This window comes from Cavia porcellus, unplaced genomic scaffold (genome assembly GCF_034190915.1).
Source record: "Cavia porcellus strain 051 isolate PalLab524CR breed Dunkin Hartley unplaced genomic scaffold, mCavPor4.1 scaffold_8, whole genome shotgun sequence".
Taxonomy (NCBI): domain Eukaryota; kingdom Metazoa; phylum Chordata; class Mammalia; order Rodentia; family Caviidae; genus Cavia; species Cavia porcellus.
In genome coordinates, this window is record NW_026947491.1 from 43,451,570 (window position 1) to 43,471,787 (window position 20,218).

Sequence of the window (20,218 nt, forward strand, 5' to 3'; positions counted from 1 at the left end):
GTGGGATTGTCTCTGACATTCACTACAACTACACATATCTGTAATTACATGAGACAGAGCAGTGGCTCTAGGCAGATCTTAGATGTTACAATTTTTTTGTTTGTATTGGGAATCAAACTCGGGAATTTGAGCTTGCTAGGCAGGCACTTATGCTGATGTACTATGTTTCTCGTCCAGATATTACCATTTTGAACTAACAGGCCTCAATTTACACATTTATAGAAAGCAGATCATGCTTCACTCACGCTAGTTTCTAACAAGTAGACAGTTTCTAGGAATTTGATTGAACCCGGGCCTCATCATAATGCTAGGTAGGTTATTGTTCTGTGACTGAGCTATAACTTCAGCTCTCTAATTCTTGGCTTCCACATCTGTGAAGAATAGATCCAGCCTCACAGAGCTGTAGGATTAGAAGAGTGTTTGTATAGTACTCAGCATGGGAATGGATAGAGTAGAGAAGAACTCAAAATGTCAGTAGCTAATGTTTAAATTTTGTTAGATTTCCATTCTCAATATTCTCCTCACTCTGCAACAGGCTCTATACAAATAGTATCCCTGGCCTTCTGGCAAGAAAATTGTTCTGAGACTTACCCATGTCTAAGTGCCTCCATGTGGTTTCTTCAACCCCTCTGCTAGCTTATCAGCTAGCTTTAAATGTAGACTCCTGGGCTCTACTCTCCAAAGGCAGACTCTGAGGGATGAGGCCATTAATATGTCCTTTAGCTGCTGCCCACATTTGGGGGCAGGCTACCCTTTTGAAGTTAGTGGCTCCTCCACTGTGCTCAGTGCCCACCCTAGCCTAATTACTTCCTTCTTGGACCTATAGGAACACTTGCTTCTCACTACACCTGGCCCAGAACCTTCATTGCCACTGCATGAGTCCTGGGGATGGGCTGGATAGGGCCAGCCCCACTGCATGTGGGTTGAGCACAATAGGGCTCTGCTCTAGAGGCTGGGAGAAGCCAAGGCCTTTCTCAGTAACCTCCAGCCACATGCCCTTACTTGGGTCTTGGGAATGCAGTCCAGCATCAGCTTTCTGAAAGGTTGGCATGTGGCTGAGGCAGGGAGAGCAGTGACTGCCCCTCGTTGCCCTGTACACTTGGTCAATAGCACCAGCACCTGAAGGGGCAGTGGGTAGGGGCTTGCCTCTACCTGCCTGCTGCTGCCAGAGAAGACCCTCTTCTTCAAGGAGCCTCAGTTACCCAAGCTGTGTGTGAGGGTGTCGGTCTGGTGACAATGCACTGATCAGGAACAGAGCTTACAGGGAACCACCCACCACTGCTGCTAAACTTTATTCCTTTCACTTTGGTTCACTCTCCTCCTAGTACCTTTAGCACAGACAGATAGGGAGACTCGGTAAGCCTCTGGGGAAGGCAGAAGGACTGCAGTACTTAGGTGCTTGGAGTGGCGCCAGGAGCCAGGAATGGGTGGGGCAAAGGAGAATCTTGGTCCCTGCAATTCTCAAAGCACCATTGTGATGGTAATAGCTACCAGCTAGCTCCTTTTCATATGTTTTATTTCCAGGCCTCCGTTAACACCCAGTGAAGAAAGCGTGATTATTTCTACTTCACAGGTGGGCACTCAGCATAGTAAAACTAAGGACTCTGGATCCAGGTTGCTTTGGTTTAAATTTTGGCTGCAGGGCCGGGTATTTAGCTCTGTGGCATAAGCGCCTGCCTGGCAAGCGTAAGGTCGTGAGTTCGATCTCCGGTACTGCAATCAATCAATCAATCAATCAATCAATCAATCAATCAATCCATCAATCAATCTTGGCTGCAGAGCTTCGAGTGTAAGTCAGAGATAAAGCACATGCATGCTCAGTGTGTGTGAGGCCTTGGGTTAGATTCCCAGTGTGCACAGGTGGGCTCACAAATATACACACAAAGGAAGTAGAAGAAAATCCTGGTGCTGGCTCTTTAGATTTTTTCCTCAGGTATGTATTTATTTACTTTTTAAGACAAGGTCTCGGGGCTGGGGATTTAGCTCATTGGCATAAGCGTCTGCCTTGCAAGTGTGTGGTTGTGAGTTCAATCCCTGGTACCGATAAAAAAAGAAAAAGACAACAACAACAAAAAAAGACAAGGTCTCACTGTCATGAGCAATTCTTGAACTTGCAGCAATTCTCCTGACTCAGCCTGCCAAGTACTGGGATTATAGGTACTCCCCATGATGCCTGGCCTGGTGTTAACTTTTAAGAGCTGGCAAGTTACTTAATCTTTCTGTCCCCAGGTGTTTTTATTTATAAATGAGAAAAAACTATCTCTTTCATAATGTTGCCATTACATGAGTATGTATACATAAAAGTGTTTCCAGCGGTGCCTGGCATGGAGTAAACAACCAGTAAATATTAGCTATTGTTTTTCCAAGAGCCTAATCCAGAGAAAAGGAAGTGACTTTCCCAAGGTCACCTGGTTTGTAAATAGTGATTGGCTATGTCTGGTTTCTTAACCGCTGAACTTCCTAGCACAGTGATTTGTAAATAAAAGCTGCATTGGTGGCAATTACTCTCCAGGATTCTGGCTACTGGGGTACAGTGTGGTGGGGGAGGGGCTACCCCTCCAGCCCCACCCTGCCCCACCCAGCGAAGGCTGGAGGCAGGTCCTTTCTTTCCACTCAGCAACTAGAGGAACTGGCCTCCAAGTCTTGCTAGGGGCCCCTGAGTGTGAACAAGGGGGCATTGAGCCTGGTGGGACCTCACAATGGTTGCTCTGTCCCTGCTAGCCGGGGGCTGGGCCCATTTCCGACAGGGACAATAGTCAAAAGGCAATGACGCCGACAGGGCCTGGAATCCCGGGGCGGGATTTTCCAAGGCCTCAAAGCCTGCTGTTTGTCCTCACATGCAGACCCAGGAAGCCTGCCTCCCTGTCTCCCCATCCCACCCACGCTGGGCACTGTGCCCAGAGGCCCTGGACCCCTCCTCAGCCTTGAGATGACACCATGACTCAGGAGGGAGGATCTGAGGTCTAGGATGGGAGGGGCACTGTAAACCCTGGGGTCTGTACCCATGGCCCTTCTCTGAGGCTTGAGGTGGAGAAAGCTGTTCCATATCTGGGTTTTAGCCACTATGTCTTAGTCATGGAGAAAGGTGGTAAAAGTCAGCCTCCCTGAGGCTAGGAGATTCTGAAGGTCACAGACAAGCATGCTGTGGTGAACTGTGCTGTCTACATGATCCATGGAGTATCCAGCATGCTCAGCTTCGTGGTAGTAGCTTGTGGCCCAAGAAGAAGGTGTATGCCTATAATTGCAGTATGGGGAGGTTGAGGTAGGATGATCACTTCAAATTTGAGGCCAGCTTGGATTACATAGTGAGTTCAAGGCCAGTCTGAATTACACAGAGACCCTGTTTCAAAAAACAAAAACAAAAACACAACAGTTTGAGCCCAGTCCAGGCAGATTAGGAAGACCCTGTTCTCAAAAACTCAAAAGGCTGGGCCCATGTGGTGGCACATGCCTGTAATCCCAGCACTCAGGAGGCTGAGGCAGGAAGATCATTGCAAGTTCGAGACCAGCCTGGGCTACAAAGTGAGCTCAAGGCCAGCTTGAACTGCATAGTTTGAAACCCTGTCTCAAAAAAAAAAAAAAAACCAAACACACACACACAAACCAAGAGGGAACCCTGAGAGACCCTGTCAGAGATGACAAAACCTTTGTGGTAACTGGATGGTAAGCCACGATGGCCTTCACAGCCACAACGCACTTGTGTGACACATGTCAGAACTGTGTCTGGCCTAAGGGCAGCTGGGTTGCCTTCCTGTGAAAGCTGGGCCAGAGACTCCACAGAAGGTTTAAGCATACAAATTGGGATGAGCCTCAGTCTCTTCCTCACAAACCCCTGGGGGTCTCCGAGCCTCCTCAGAGGACCAAGCTGAAAGGGTGAGTGAGCCTTTGTCCACCCAGCTTCTAACCTGCAGCTGCCCAGCCAGCAACTCTCTGGCCTCACCAAGGCAGCTGGCTCTGGTTGTGAGCTCTCAGGTTGTGAGCTCTGCCTGACACTGTGCCTCCAGCCCTGCCCTAGGTGTAGGCTCTCAGGCTTTTGCCCAGGCCTCCCCCCACCCCCTCTTCCCCAAGTGTAGATTTGGAAACCTTTGGCCCCTGCAGTGGGAACAGGAAAGAGTCAGTACCAGGTTGAATTTTGTAAAGGTTCCTCGCTCCTCAGTGTGTCTTGCCTCTTCTGAGGGCAGGAGGCTCCCCAGCTGACTTCAGAGCTGGACAGGGGCTTGGGCCCTACCTTCTGCCTAACGCCCACCACCCTGAGCCTGGTTCCCTCCCACTTCCTACTGGGCCCTGACCCTGTCACAGGCTGGGGGGCACTTGAGGTTTTCTCAAGGTCTGACCCAGGTGCTGGCACTGTCCAGCTTCAACTTGGGACCATAAATCAAACTCAGCCAGGCTATGGAGGCTGGGGGTGGCAGCTGGGCCAGGGCGGGGGTTGTGTGGGGGGGCCCTCTCTGGTACATGCTGCGTTAGCAGGGAGCAGTGCCCAGCTGCAAGCCAGGCAGGCAGGGTGCTGACTTGTGCCACCCGCTTAGCCTGGTGCCCTCACCCAAGGAGCCTAGCTTTGGGGTGACCAAATTAGAACCCTAGACCCTAAACCAGAGAGTCTAAGATACTATGAAGATAGACAGACATACCCTGCCCTGCAGGAAACCAGGCTCAGATAAACAATCCTCAGGGCTAGCTACAGATTCTCCCCCTACCAGGGTGGATAACCACCAATGCTGTTTGCAGGGGCAGTCACATAGATTACTCCAAGAATGATAGATACACACAGCTCCCAAAGGAACAGATACACAGCCCTTGCAGGGAGAAACAGTCTCCCTAGGGATATATACACAAAAATAAAGCCCCACCCCCAACTCAGCTAGACTAGACAAACACAGACCTTCCCTGAGCAGCGAGGCAGCTTTTCCCCAACATGGAGGACAGATCCCTAAATCCTAGCAGGACAAAGAGGTAGACACGCAATCCCGCCTGGCTAGGGCTAGAGGCTGCCAGATGAGGTTAACAGGTTGGGGCTGGGAGGTACCTCTTTCTCACGCCCTCTGCCACTTTCTCTGCCTTCTCTTCCGCCCAGCCATTTCCTCTGCCACAGAGGGCGGGGACTGGGAGTGACATCCTAGCAAGGATGGGAGGTGGAGGAGCCCCTGCCTAGGATCCCAGGGGCAGAAGTCAGAGGAGACAGCTGGTCCTCTTCACCCCTGTGGCCTGGCCCTTGGCTGGAGGGTCAGCAGACAGGGTGCTGGCTGCCTATCCAGCCAGGCTGGCCATCAGGAGCCCCTGGCCTGACGTCAGTCCCACTCATTGTTGTTTCTGGGACTTGAGTCACTCCCTGTGACGCCATTGGGGTCAGCTCCAGAGCGGCTGGAGTGGCCTTCAGGGCCAACTTTGGGATTCAGCTCTCCCCTGGGTGCACCCAGGATGAGGTGGGGCTATCTGAGGCCACACTCCCCGAGCAACGTCAGCTGCATACTCCCAAGGTCTTGAGTTGGCCTTCAAGGTCCTCCACAGGCCTCTCTGCTGCAGGCGTGGCTAAAGGAGCCCTGGTGAGCTGGTGAGCGGCTATCTGTTTGGCTGGCTGGGGCTCCGGGCTCTGGCTGAGAAGTGCTCACTCCCTCTCTGCTAACTTCTCAGGCCAGGGAACCCTGATCCCCTCTCAGACTTCAGTGAGACCTCTTCCTCCAGCCTTGCATTTTCTTTCTCCAGAAAGTCTTCCCAGAGTAATCTCCCAAAATATCTCCTTCTTCCTGCAACCCCAGCCCCCTCCCCTGCCCATTGGGCTATTGTCCTGACTTCTCTATAGCCCAGTTGCTTTACTTCTGGTACCTAGGCACTTCCTAACTTGCTGGGAGCAGGGCTTGGGACCCTTCCTTGCTCTAAATGTGTCACTTTTCTTTTCCATCACGCCATCTCTCTGGGATGACAGCAGCCATCCTGGCGGTCTCTTACCCCAAAGACTCTACTGTCATTTATTTCATACTACTTGTTAGGTTTTCTGGCCCAGTGTTGCCTTTGGTTCATTTCCTCTGTAAGACCTGGAGCTCCCAGAGGACTATAATTGTGAGTTGTCCATTGGTATTACAGGTATTACATGAGCCTAGCATACGCACAGTTATATATGTTTGCCATGAATGAATGAATAAATGAACAATTATTATTATTATTTCGAGACAGTGTTACGAGTTCCAGACTGGCCTGGAACTCATGATTTTCCTACTTCAGCCTCCTAAGTGTTGGGATTACAGACACGTTCTCCAATACCTCCCAACAATTGCATCTTGATTACTATGGGTAAAGGTGTATGATAGGAAAATTCACCTTAATAGTCTCATATTTTTTGGCCAAGACCCCCTCCCTGACCAGAAGACTTAGATGGAAGTGGGACCTTTTGCCTCAGCTTTAATGAGAACTACCCTGAAAAAATTTAGGGAAGTACAGGCAGCAAAGCTTTACCACTTGGTGAGACCAGACAGATGAGAAGACACTAGCACAAAGAAAAGCTCCATGGGGAGGATGAGTTTTCGAGTAGGGTCAAGGGTAAAAAACTAGTGGAGCCAGGTATGGTGGTGCATGCCTGTAGTCCCAACCCTTGGGAGGCTGAGGCAGGAGGATTGTTGCAAATTTGAGACCAGCCTGGGCTACAAAGTGAGCTCAAGGCCAGGCTGAACTGCATAGCAAGACTCTGTCGCAAAAAGACAAAAACCAACCAACCAAACAAACAAACACAAACAAAAAACCTAATGGAGTTGGGCATGGAGGTGCCTGCCTGTAATCTTAGCAATAGGGAATTCAAGTTTAGCCTGGGCTACATATCTGAGTTTAAGGTAAGACTGGACTATGTAATAAGATTCTATGCCAAAAACCAAAAAATTGGCTAGGTTTGGCGATACATATCCATAAACCCAGAATTTAGAAAGCTGAGGCGGGATTACTGTGAATTTGAGCCCATCCTAGGCTACATAGTAAATTCAAGACTAGCCTTAATGGATATAGCTCAGCAGTACAAGAGCCTGCCTGCAAGCGCAAGGTCCTAGTTGATTTCCCTTATAAATAAACACACACACACACACACACAAACCAAAACAAAACCTAGCTTTAATTACATAGTGAGACTGTCTCAAAAAATAAAAACAAAACAAAAATCACCACCACCATCACCAAAATGAAAAACATGGTGATACATACCTTTAATCCCAGTGCTCAAGAAGCCTGAGGCAGGAGGATCACAAATTCCAGCCCAGCCTGAGCAATTTAGTAACCTACTAAGATCCTAGGGCTGAGCTCAGTGCAAAAAAGGGGCTGGAGATATAGCTCAGTGCAAAGGCCCTGGGTTCTATCCCCAACAGAGTCCTGCCCCCCATAATGGAACAAAGAAAGAGCAGTTGTGTGCTGGGTGAATAATTAGTCAAGGATTTCAGAGACAGAGAACTAAAAGGACACAAACACACACAAGAGGGAGGAGAGATATACAGATTTATTATAAGAAGGCTGATCTATCACAAGATCTGAAACCACCAAGTTGAGAGCCAGCAGAGCTGATGGTACAGCTTCTGTCTGAATTCAGGTCCTTCAGACCCAGCAAGAGCAGGAAAGGACTGAAGTCTTGACCCTATAGCAGCCAAAAGGACTTCCCCTTATTCACAGGACAGTTGGGCTTTTGGGTCTATCAGGCTTTAATCTGAGTAGGTGGGGCCATTCACACAGGAGAGGGCCACCCATTTTTCTCAGTCTACCAATGAAAAGGTTAATCTTATCCAAAACATCCTCATAGACATACCTAGAAGGTTTGACCAAATGTCTGGGTACCTTATGTCCCAGTCAAGTTGACACATAAAATTAACCATTACAGCAGGTCACTGCATTTTACTGAGGTTTCATTATCTGTAAACTGGAGCTAGAAATCATCACAGTAGTGACTATAAAGTCTAATGACTAGAAAGGCTTGATGATGAGGAGGGTAATGATATCAGGATGGTGTCAGCAAGAGGCTTGAGACAGTACATCAGGCATAGGTAGAGGTAAGTCATTCTCTTCATCACTGGCAGGATCTAGGGGTTGGTCTCTGCTTCCTCTTCTGTAGCAGGGTTAAGCTCTTGATTCTCCATACCGTTTTAGCTTTTCACAGGTTTTCCCTTTCACTAGTTTTCTCCTGATGGGCTCCTAGTTTATACATGCTCTAGAGAGGTGTCTGGTCTGTAGAGCGACCATCTGTCTCTTTTTCCAGGTCCTAGGGGGAATCCCTAGCTGCCCAACAAGAGGCACTCCTCCCTAGGACAGAGGCAAGGGCTGAACAAGAACAGATTCATAGGGAGGAAGGAAAGGGTATCAGGAACAGACGAGGGGAAGAAGGCCAACAAGAGGAGGTGGGTATGCAGCTGGGTCTAGAAGAACAGATGGGAAGAGGGACCTAAAGGGTGGGGTGCTGGAGCCAGCTGGAGCCACTTAGGAGTCTATTGCACCCCTGATGATAAAGATGTAACCATTAGGCCAGGTGTGGTGGTACATATCTGTAATGTCAGAACCCTGGGAGGCTGAGGCAGATGGACTGAAAATTGGAGCCCAACCTGGGCATTTTAGTGACTTGTGAGACCCTATTCCAAAATAAAAATATTTTTTAAAAGTTTGGAATGTGGGTTAATGGAAAGGTCCTGGGTTCAATCCCCAGTCCTGGAAAAAAAGTATGCAATAATTTATTCAGTACAGATTGAATTCAGTGATATCCTGTAGGTTGAAATTGGTATGGTAGGGGCTGGGTATTTAGCTCAGCAGCATAAACACCTGCCTTGCAAGCAGGCAGTCGTGAGTTCAATCCCCGGTACCAATAAAAATGAAAAAGACAAAAAAAAAAAAAAAATTCGTATGGTAGAAAGTTAACAAAAAATACTACAAATCAAGCTGGGCATGATGGAGCCACCTGTAATCCCAGTACTTGTGAGACTGAGGTACAAGGCTTGCCAAAAGTTCGAGGCCAGCTTGGGTTACATAGTGAGTTCAAGGACAGTCTGGGCTACATATGGAGACCGTGTCTCAAAAAAAAAGGTACAAATCAAGGGAATTCTCTGTTAGATGTGGGTCAGCACACTACTAGTGAGTGGGTTACACATTGGAAAGTGATAGTGCACAGGGAGGGCGCTGCTGGAGGCCAAAAAGGGAACTTGTTTATTTGTTTGTTTGAGATAAAGTCTCTCTAGGTAGTTCAGGTTGGCCTTGAACTTACTATATAGCCCAGGCTGGCCTTGAATTTAAGGTGATCCTTTTAGCTCAGCATCCCTAGTGCTGGGATTACAGGGATGTACCACCACACCATGTTTAGAATCATGCCCTTTTTGTGCCACTCAATAAATGTTACCTACCTGTTACTGTTTTGGAAGATAAAGTGTGTTTAAGACAAAGAGGCATTTTAATCCTCAAGTTAAACAACTCAAGAGTGCTCCCTGTTGGAGGAAGCATGCCTGGCTCTGTTAGCTAGCAATTGCCAAATTCATCTGCCCTGGCTTTACAATCTGTGTGAAGAATCAATCATGCTCCCTGGCAGTTACACAGCACTAACATTAACTGAATGCTTCCTGGGTCACAAATGCCCTGGGTCACAGACTTTCATTTGCGTTAACGCTTGAGAGTCTCAGAGCAGCTGCCTCTTTATAGAGCAAATCAGAATGAGTGATGTCAGGGAAGCAATGACCAAATTAAAAGCGTCACAAGAACTGTCCAAATCGGGCATGGTAGAGCGCCAGGTAGTAAGTGCCACAGTATGAAGATAACCCTCAGAAAGGGCAAGTCCCTTTCTCCAGTACGTTTGTATGGATTGAGTATCAGGGATCTTTCTCATTAACTATGTTGGACAAGTCCACGTATTTGCCACCCACTCAGCGTCACGCAGCCATATCGGAGTGCGCTCTTGCCCAGACTCTTGTCTATAAATGGTTATGCCCCTGAATTTATGGGGATCGGTGCCTTTTTCCTAGTTCTCAGCCCAGAGTTCTGGACCACGTCCTTTTGAGGGGCCAAGACACCTTTTCGCCAGGGGAGGCAGCGCAGAGCCCATCTGACCTCTCTTTCTTTCCCGTCTCTATGGCGGAAGTGAGTTGCTCCAGCCAAAACAAGTCTCGCTGGTGGGAGTAAGTGGACTCGTCCAAATAAGGGGGATACTTTATACCGTAAAGTCCTACGATCCGAGAAATAATCGAGAAAAAAATAAGCACCCAAGCTTCTGAGCAGAACATGAATATGAGCGTACCTTCTGATGAGTTTCCAGATGCCGTGGGCAGCGGCAGAGGTGAGAGGCCTGGACTGATCCCGCGCTCCCCAGCTGGAGATCGCAAGTAGCACGCCCCGATACGTCACTCGCCCGGGTGGGGCGAGGCGTCTGGTCCCTCTCGGGTGTTGCGGCGGTGGTCTGGCACCTGAAGTGGCGGTTGTGTCGTGGCTCACTGGTTCTAGACCTGAGTTCCAAGAGGTAGGAGACCGTCTTAACCGTCTGCCTTTCTTCGAGTGCTGGTGCGGGTACCTCCAACCGCGGCGGGCCTAAAGGAGCGCGTCGACTCCCAGAGTTCGGCGAGGCTTAGTTCAGGGCGCCGCCCCCGAGAAGTCTGAGCAGTTTGCTTCTCCGGGTCTCCGCAGACTGTAGAGATTGTGGACAGCGGCTAGGGGCAAGTGACTTTGCGGGAGACCCTTTTACGTTTTCTCCCAGTTTTCGACACGAAACTCATAGTCTTCTGTCTTTGTTTTAGTCCGTTTCTCGCCGTTCAGCACTCGCGCAGAGTTTGGAAGCATCTTTGCGGAGGTCCTACCACAGCTGGAAAAGGGGCGATCGAGCCCGAGGGAATCGCTCTCCGTCCTAGACGCGTAAGGTGGGGAAGGGGTTGTCTTGAGTTTCAGTCACACTCCACTCAACTTCAGCCCCTTGCAGGGACCTCAGGCACGCGGTTTCCCGGGCCTTGTATTCCATTGCTAATCAAAGTGCTGTGACTGGACAATCAAATACAGCTGAGGGAGAGGCTAGGGTTGGTTAGGACTGACTTTCTGGGGGAGTGGATCCTGGAATAACACTGAGACTGAGGGAGAACCCTGAACTTGGGGCCAAAATGGGGAGGTATATGGAAGTTTGTGGGGAATCCAGAAGGGGAAAGTTAGGAAAGAACTGGACTAGAGCTGGGAATCCCTAGGTGGGAAACTAGGGGGATAAAGTTAAACTAGAGGGCAGGTCATCTCATCCTTGATGAAAGACAAACGAATGCAGCAACTCCTAGAAGGACCTGGAATACTGGGCAGGCATGTTTATGGCAACTGAGGACATTTAACTTGTAGAATAGTGAGGAAGTGCCTGGCAAAATAGCTACTTCTAAATATCAGAAAAACTCACTTGTGGAAAGAGTGAGACTGATTTTATGTGGCTTCAGATAGCCAAAGCTCCCTGGTTTGAAGCATGAGATGGAGTAACTGAATAGAACTGTCTAGAGACAAGATAGTGTTTTCTTTTTTTCCTTGTTTTTTTGATAACGGGGATCGAATTTTTGTTGTTTGTTGAGACATTATCTCGCTGTGTAATTTAGACTGACCTTGAATTTACTTTGTAGCCCAAGCTGGTCTCAGATTCACAGTGAGCCTTCTGCCTTAGCCTTGTGAGTACTAAGATTACAGGTGTGTGCCTCCATGCCCATTTTAAAGATGGGATAGTCTCATGTAAGAAGCAGTGAATTTCCTGTTAGGGGCACTTTGCAAGATGAATATACAGCTATGAAACTTGGCTGTTTCTCTGGACTTTTTCCCCCTGCTGCTTCTTAGCACTGAGAGCATGTTAGGCAAACACTCTGCTATTGAGCTAGATCCCAGTTTGGCTCATATTTGACTATTTACTAAGTTTTCTCAGCTACCTTTACCTTCCGACTTTTCCCTGCCACTGCTATAGTGTGACCTGGCATTATCTCTAGGCAATAATAACATAATAATGAATTACAGGAGCTAATGCTCAGTGAATGTTTAGTACTTGCCAGGTCCTGCTTTAATTGGTTTACACATGCTAACTCTTTCATTCCTTGAATAATGCTTTGAGGGAGCTATTACTAGTTTTCTTTTATAGATGGCGAAACTGAGGCATATATTGTTAAGCAGCTTGACTAAGATGGGGAGTAATGGCAGAGTTGAAGTTCCATTCTAGGCTAGCTCTGGCTTTTGAATCATTGTTCTTGACCAGTATATTGTGTTTTACGTGTATTTCTTTTATTCTTTCCTTTTGTTTTTTTGGTACTGGATATCGAACTCACAACCTCATGCTTGCTAGGCAGGCATTTATGCCCCTGAACTAAATTCCTGGCTCCTTTTCTCTTGTTTTTGAGTCAGAGTCTCACTGTGTAGTTCAGGCTGGTCTTCCACTATGTAGTCTACCCTGATCTCAAACTCACAGTGATCCTCCTGCCTCAGCCTCCTAAAGTGCTAGGTGCATGTATTTCTTTAGTCCTTGCCACATTCCCATTTATTTTTTATTTTTTAAATTTTTGTGGGGTCCTTCAGTTTAGCTCAGTGGCACAAGTTGAGCTATATCCTCAGCTCACATTCCCTTTTTTTAAAAAATTTATTTATTTATTTTGTCTTTTTCCTTTTTATCGGTACTGGGGATCGAACTCAAGACTGCCTGCTTGCAAGGCAGGCGATTATGCCGGTGAGCTAAACCTCCAGCACCACATTCCCATTTTTAAAAATTTAATATTTTTGTGGTCGTGGGGATTAAACCCAGAGCTTTTGCATTGAGTCATACCCACTTTTTTTTTTTTTTTTGTCTTTTTTCGTTTTTATCAGTACCAGGGATGGAACTCAGGACTGCCTGCTTGCAAGGCAGGCGCTTATGCTGCTGAGCTAAATCCCCAGCCCCCCCCCCCCCACTTTTTTTTTTTTTTTTTTGTCTTTTTCCTTTTTATCGGTACCGGGGATCGAACTCACGACTGCCTGCTTGCAAGGCAGATGCTTATGCCGCTGAGCTAAATCCCCAGCCCCCCCACTTTTTTTTTAAAGACAGATTCTCATTAAGTCAGTAAGTTGGCAGGCAGGGCTTGAACTTTCTGTCTGCCTCAACCTCCCAAAGTATTTTTTTTTTTTTTTTTGGTCTTTTTTTATCGGTACCAGGGATCGAACTCAAAACTGCCAGCTTGCAAGGCAGGTGCTTATGCCGCTGAGCTAAATTTCCAGCCCCTAAGCTTCCAAAGTATTACAGGGATACCACAGTGCCTGCCTTACAAATCCCTTTTTATAGGTAGCAAGCAGGTTCCTTAGAGTCCCAAAATGTTAGTCACCACTGTGACAAAATACTTGAGATAAATGACTTAAAAGGAACAAAGATTTATTTTGTTCCATAGTTTCATCATGGTCTGCTGGCTCTCCTGCTTTACAGTCTGTGGCTAACAGGACATTGTTGTGGGGAGTACAAGTTGGAACAAAGCTGTTTACCTTATGGCCACTAGGAATCAAGAGCAGATTGGGATGGTGGACCTGGGGTCCTAGTATCCCTGCAAAGGCATGGCACCAGTGTGTCCTTTGCTAGGGCCTACCTTTAGGTTCTACTATTTTGTGTTAGCACCACAGGCTGTCAACCAAATCTTTAACGCAAGGCCTTGGGGGACATTTAAGATGCAATCCGGAGAGCTAGGTGACATGGCACACATATGTGGGCTCAGCTTCTCAGGAGTGGACACAGGAGGATTGCCTAAGAGTCCAGCAGTTCAGCACTGCCCTAGACAACAATTATGTATTTATTTTTGTGGTAGTAAGGATTGAATTTAAGGCCTCAATGCATACTAGAAAAGCTCTGTACCATTGAACTAAATCCCCAGCTCTATGAGTTCATTTTCTTTTTTTAAAAATTTTTTTATTTTTTATTTTAAGGAGATAAAGACAAAAGAGGACATAACAAAGCAGGTCAGAATAGAACAATGTAAGCACAGTATTTCATCTATATTTCATCTATATTTCATATAGATATAATAGTAGCTACCATAATGTCTCTTTCTTTGAAATAGTTGAGCATATCTTCATATACAATAGTATCAAACATAACAAAATAGTATAAAACCATTCAAGAGAATGAAAGTGTTACAGGGCATTCAGAACCAAATAACAGAAACAATGGCTACTGTATTATCTCATAGTCCATAATAAAATCCAATAAGATACAACATGAATAGGGCCTGGGGATTTAGCTCAGCGGCATAAGCACCTGCCTTGCAAGTAGGTGGTCATAAGTTCAATCCCCTGTACCGATAAAAATGAAAAAGACAAAAAAAAAAAAAAAAAGATGCAACATGATAGAACCAATTTTTTTTTTTTTTTTTTTTTTTGTCTTTTTGAGACAGGATCTTGCTATGCAGTTCAGACTAGCCTTGCACTCACTTTGTAGCCCACGCTGGTTTCAGACTTGCAATGATTCCCTTGCCTCAGCCAGCCCCAAAGTGCTGGGGTTATAGGCCTGTGCTATCATGCCTGGCAGGCCTTTTTAATAAAAAGAAAAAAAAAGATTTAGAATTGGCTTTCAGATTCAGGACCCTGAACATGGAAATTCCTTGCATTCTGGACCTCACTGTCCCACACCTGATTGTAACTGTATCTGCCATGACTGTAATGATCTCTACATGGTTTTCTTGCCCAGTCTCTTTGCTTTAAATTGTCCATTTTTATGCTGGAGCCTGGACAACCTTAGACATGTGTGGGATTTGGTGTGTATTATGTGTATTGTGCAGGTTTTTTTTGTTTGTTTTGTTTTTGAAACTGGGTCTTGCCATGCAATTCAGAAGCCAAGTTTGAGCTGTGGAGCTAAGGCTGCCCTTGAACAGTCCTCCTGCCTCAGCCTCCTGAGTACTGGGATCACAGGCCTGTGCCATGTCACCTGGCGCAATTCAGGGTTTTTTTTTTTATATTGGGGATTGAACACATGACCTTGTGCTCACCAGCCAGGTGCTTACACTGGTGAACTAAATCCCTGGCCTCAATTCAGGTTTTTTTAGGTACCGGGGATCGAACTGTTGCCAGGAAGATGCTTGTGCTGCTGAGCTAAACCCCTGGCTCAATTCAGGTTTTAAATCTGAGCCTACGTAGCTTTCATTAATTTCTCAAAGCAGATTGTAACCCCAAAATAGTTAGGAACCACTCTTTGGTAGAATTAAGTTTTTTATGTACAGATTTGATTTTGGCATGGGATGCAGTGACTCTTCACTGCTTTCAGGACAGAATCCTAAGTGTCTTGACCTGGTCATGCAAGCTTCTAAGACATCAGACTTTGGGTTTTTCTTTCTTATTCCCATCTTGTGCTTTTACACATTAGGGACATTCACCTGCCTGTTTCTCTTGCATTCCCTAAGCTCCCAAGGCTAGGTGAGTGCCTGACAGGTGCTGTTTTGCTGCTCACTGCAGTGAATGCTGTTAATGGAGTGCAGGCTTCCACTGGCAGTTTGCACTGGAAACCTTGGCGCTTTCTGTTTGTGATTTTTCTGACAGTATGTGCTGCCAGAGCGTAGGGGACAGTGGAGCCAGGGGCTGAACTGAGCAGGAAGTAAAGAGGGAGCGTGCAGATGGTTCACATGATGTCTGCATTCTGACCTGGGCTTCTCTTGCAGGGTGGCCCCTAGGTGGGGTGAAGCTCACTGGCTTTATCCTGGCCCCCTGTCCTGGTGTGGGCCACTGGCTGCAGGATGAACTGTCGCTCGGAGGTGCTAGAGGTGTCAGTGGAGGGACGGCAGGTGGAGGAGGCCATGCTGGCTGTGCTGCACACAGTGCTCCTGCACCGCAGCACAGGCAAGTTCCACTACAAGAAAGAGGGCACCTACTCCATCGGTACCGTGGGCACCCAGGATGTTGACTGTGACTTCATTGATTTCACCTATGTGCGTGTCTCCTCTGAGGAGCTGGACCGTGCCCTGCGCAAGGTTGTTGGGGAGTTCAAGGTAGGGATATGGTACAACTGATGGCAGGCAGTGGCAGGAGGAGCTGGAATTCCTCTCTACCTTTGGGCCTGTTTACCCTTCCTGGAAGTGTGAATTGTGTTCTTTCAGACACTAAGATACAGGCCTGTTGAGAACTTTCCATAGGTGGGAGGACTTGTGTGGCAGGGTCAGGTAGAGTGGGATGGGGAGGTGCAGGATGCCTGCACAGATCCCCAAGGGAGAAGGGAAAGCAGGAAGCCAGTATAGTCAGGTCCCCTTGTAGAGTGGGGTCATTGCTTCTGTGGTCTTGACTTTCTCTGGCTATCCAACTCTTATGACACCTTTTTGTTTTGTTTACTTATTTATTTATTGTGCAACAGCAGGAATTGAACGCAGGGTCTTCACACTGAGCTGCATTCCTAGTTAAAAGAAGTTTTTTTCTCTTGACGCAGGGTCTTTCCAGGTTGTCCAGGCTGGGCTCTAACTTGTGGTCCTCCTAGGTTACCTTCTAGAGTGCTGGGCTTGCAGGTGTGGGCCATGATACCTGGCCTTTTCTGTTTATGAATCTACTTTTCTCACTTGTTTGCAGCTCCCTCCAAGGAAAGATTGCTGTGGCTGCCATCCATGATGGGCTCTCCTGTTAAGCAGTGTGGTGTGTGTTTTATATGCCTGCGTGGGCAAGGAGAAAGCTGTGGCTTTCTAATAACCCATCTTTAAGGTCCTTATCCTTCAAATGCTGCTAATGTTGGTTACTTCGGGCAGTGTAGTTTTCTATTTTGTCCTCATTGAGAGTCACGGTGTTTCACTATTTCAACGAGTAGATTTTTTTCCTTTTTTTTTTATTTTAAACCATCAAAGGGAGATACCTTTTTTTAAATCTTTTATCTTTTTTGAAGACTGTTTCTGATTTCTATTCCACGTCTGTTTGCAGAGCCCTTCCATTGCTGGATGATGTGTACCCACTGCAAGGAATTGCTGTTTCAGTTGTACCTTCTCAGGCCACAGCAACCCCCAAAAGGGCATGTTTGTGGTTCCCAATCACCCTTGAGAGAGGCAGTGGTACTTATCCCCCTGTCCTCCAGATGTCTCTGAGAGGCACAGACTCGAGATAGGCTGTGCCAACTGACAAGTCTGTGACATAGGCAAGTGACTCCACTGTGGGTAAAATTGGACTGGTGTCATATCTACCTCACAGGGCTCATGTACTTCAAGGGTGAAATGGGGATCCAGTGGGTCCAATTTGGAACAGCATGGTACTTGGTAAGCACTATAGAAATGTTAGCCTTTTTTTTTTTTTTTTTTTCTTTTTGAGATAGAGTCTCACTGTGCAGTTCAGCCTCAAGCTCACTTTGTAGCTCAGGCTGGTCTGAAACTTTCAGCCATCCTCCTGCCTCAGCCTCCCGAGTGCTGGGATTACAGGTGTGTACCACCATGCCCAGCTAATGTTAACTGTTGTTAACAGGGTGGACATGTAGCTTGGTTGATGCATAAAGGAGACATCCTTACCTTCTGGATTGGGACTAACTCAGATGGAAAGGTGCATCAGGCTCCTGGTTAAAAGGTAGAATAGAGGGCACCCACGTTCTTGGGATGGAATAGGCAGAATTATTGGGCCAGTTGATCCCATTTTCTTCTCAGAGAAGGAGCCAGGGTGTGGTCTGCCCTTGAGCTTCCCTTCTTTATTCCATTCTTTGGCTTCCTTTTTCAACAAAGATCACTATGCCTTACATCCCCTACTTCCTGCTTTGTTGTTGTAGTTTAGACAAGCCTCAAACTTGGGGTAATCCTTCTGTCTCAGCCTCCTGAGTGCTGGGATTACAGGCATGTGCCATTATGCCTGGCTTTTCTTGCTCTTTTTTTTTTTTTTTTTTTTTTTAATTTTTTTTGTCTTTTTCCTTTTTATCGGTACCGGGGATCGAACTCACGACCGCCTGCTTGCAAGGCAGATGCTTATGCTGCTGAGCTAAATCCCCAGTCCCTTCTTGCTCTTTTTAAAAGAGACTGTGAGAGTGGATTGTCCATGAGATAAGGTAGTGCTGTATAATTGGCAGTGGCGAAGGCTAATAGAGTCAGTTACCTGTGGAAAAGGAGATGCTGGAGAATGTTTTGAAGGATAAGGACCTTAAAGACGGGTTATGGAAGGAGCAGGCCCTTAATATAAAGGTGAAAAGGTTTTTGAAATTGGAGTCTAGTGTCACCCTTCCTTGATACAGCTATTCATACACCTGTGGCTTTGGCAAAAATTACTTTCCTTTTCTGAGCCTCATTTTGATTTAGTGAAATAAAGATCATATATCTACATCATGTGTTGTTCAGAGAAGCCAGTGGATTGTTTAAAGTTCTTGGGATAGTATAAGTGCCTGTAGACCAGAGTAAGTCCTGTAAGGTCAATTCTCTTTTTTCCTCGGGGAGTGGGCACTGGGGATTGAATCCAGGGCCTCACTCATGCTAGGCGAGCACTTTGCAATTGAGCTGTATGTGCAGCCTTTTAAATTTTTACTCTGGGATAGGTCTCACTTAGTTGTTCAGGTTGGCCTCAAACTCTCAAGCCTTCTGTCTCTGCTTTCCTTGTTGCTGGGATTATAGATGTGTGCTACTGTGCCTGGGGAGTTAATGTCAGTTCTTAACCATTTAACAGTTCACCCTGCCAGTGTTGTTCAGTTGAATGCAGATAGATGTCTTGTGCTCTGGGTGAATGATTTGAGGATGACAATGTACAGTGTATGTACCATTGTTGCCCGATTGACATGTTTTGAAATTTTAGTCTTTTTTTTCTCTTCTTTTTCTATTTGAGATTAAAAAAAATGGGTTGGGGGTGGGACCCAAAACAGTTTATCCTGAGTGTCACTGGGCAAGTGTCATTTCAACTGGTTCTTTGTTTGTTTGTTTGTTTTGAGACAGTCTGGCTAAGTAGTTCAGGCTGGCCCTGAACTTGAGGCATTCCTGCTGTCTCAGCTTCCCAAGTGCTGGGATACAGGTGTGCATCATCATGCCTGGCTCAGTCAATTCTTATATTGACGAAGTTTGGTAAAATTGTCATTTTTATGTTTACTGTTAATATTATCTTACAAAAATCAACACATAAGATATGCAATTTTTGGTTATCCTGTGTTTAAATAATTGGACTCATTAAGTGGTTAACAAAATTGATGCTGGGTGTGGTGGTGTACACCTGTAATCCCAGCAATCAAGAAGGTGAGGCTGGAGGATCACTGAGTTTGAGACCAGCCTGGGCTACATAGTTCGAGGCCGGCCTGCTATACACAGTGAGACCCTGTCTCAAACAAGCAAAACACACACAAAGCTGAAGGAGCTGGTTTAGGGAGGGTGTGGTATTGGTTTGAATGAACCACTCAGTTTTAGCCTGGCAGATTGCTGTGTCACATTACACAAGTACTTTCTCCTTTCCAGTCTCATTCTCTGTCATCTCTGAAGGACCAATAAGAACTAGGAGAGTGTAATTCCCTGGGGTTTAGGAAGTAGGCACTGGTAGGATGGGAGCTCTTCAGAGGCCTCGGCCTGCTCATCTGTTACCTCTTCTTCCTTAGGATGCACTGCGGAACTCAGGTGGTGATGGGTTGGGGCAGATGTCCTTGGAGTTCTATCAGAAGAAGAAATCTCGCTGGCCTTTCTCAGATGAGTGCATCCCATGGGAAGTGTGGACAGTCAAGGTGCACGTGGTGGCCCTGGCCACGGAGCAGGAGCGGCAGATCTGCCGGGAGAAGGTGGGCGAAAAGCTCTGTGAGAAAATCATCAACATTGTGGAGGTGATGAACCGGCATGAGTACCTGCCCAAGATGCCCACACAGTCGGAGGTGGACAACGTGTTTGACACAGGCTTGCGGGACGTGCAGCCCTACCTTTATAAGATCTCCTTTCAGATCACTGATGCCCTGGGTACCTCCGTCACCACCACCATGCGCAGGCTTATCAAAGACACCCTTGCCCTGTAGGCCTTGCTCAGCTGTGGGAGCTCCTTTATAGCGTCCAGACCTTGGCTTCTAAGGACTGTACTGTTAGGTCCTTGGGAGTCTGAGCCTGCTCTGGGTTCTTGGTGAAACCTGGAAAGGGTGGCCCTTGGCTTCTTTCCTTGTTTTGTTGTTGCCAGCCTCTGGTCATTCCTGAGCCTTTGCTGACGGTCAGGTCCTGCCTACAGTCTCTCCACTCTCTTGTAGGGAGTCCCCTTCATTCTTCACTGTACAGAAGAGCCACCACAAAGATGGTAATAAAGCTGAGACATGAGTTTTGTTGCAACCATCTCTCTTTTGCTGTGGCCCGCCCTGAAGTATTAACACTTCCTGGCAGTCCTAAAAGGA

General features: G+C 46.9%; 1 protein-coding gene and 1 long non-coding RNA gene across 3 annotated transcripts; one reads left to right on the forward strand and one right to left on the reverse strand.

The window, feature by feature from the left end:
* Positions 1 to 1,915: 1,915 nt before the first annotated feature.
* Positions 1,916 to 10,332, reverse strand: LOC134477313 (uncharacterized). The gene is made up of 2 exons (XR_010049288.1): positions 10,235 to 10,332; positions 1,916 to 3,340 (listed from the first exon to the last, which is right to left on the reverse strand). It is a non-coding gene; the product is annotated as an uncharacterized LOC134477313 (long non-coding RNA).
* Atg101 (autophagy related 101) lies at positions 10,306 to 20,156 on the forward strand. Of its 2 annotated transcripts, none has more exons than XM_005006459.4 (4): positions 10,306 to 10,453; positions 10,728 to 10,847; positions 15,597 to 15,923; positions 19,451 to 20,156. In XM_005006459.4, the coding sequence occupies exons 3-4, from the start codon at positions 15,672 to 15,674 to the stop codon at positions 19,853 to 19,855; spliced, it is 657 nt and encodes a 218-aa protein (XP_005006516.1). In that variant the 5' UTR covers positions 10,306 to 10,453; positions 10,728 to 10,847; positions 15,597 to 15,671; the 3' UTR covers positions 19,856 to 20,156. The 2 variants fall into 2 exon arrangements, with proteins under 2 accessions (XP_005006516.1, XP_003475820.1); XM_003475772.5 differs by having other exon boundaries at positions 10,728 to 10,842.
* The last annotated feature ends 62 nt before the right edge of the window (positions 20,157 to 20,218 follow it).

Coding starts and splice junctions, on each gene's coding strand:
- Atg101 (XM_005006459.4), top strand. CDS start 15,672: ATGAACTGTCGCTCGGAGGTGCTAGAGGTGTCAGTGGAGGGACGGCAG. Junction 15,924..19,450: donor AGGTTGTTGGGGAGTTCAAG/GTAGGGATATGG, acceptor CTTCTTCCTTAG/GATGCACTGCGGAACTCAGG.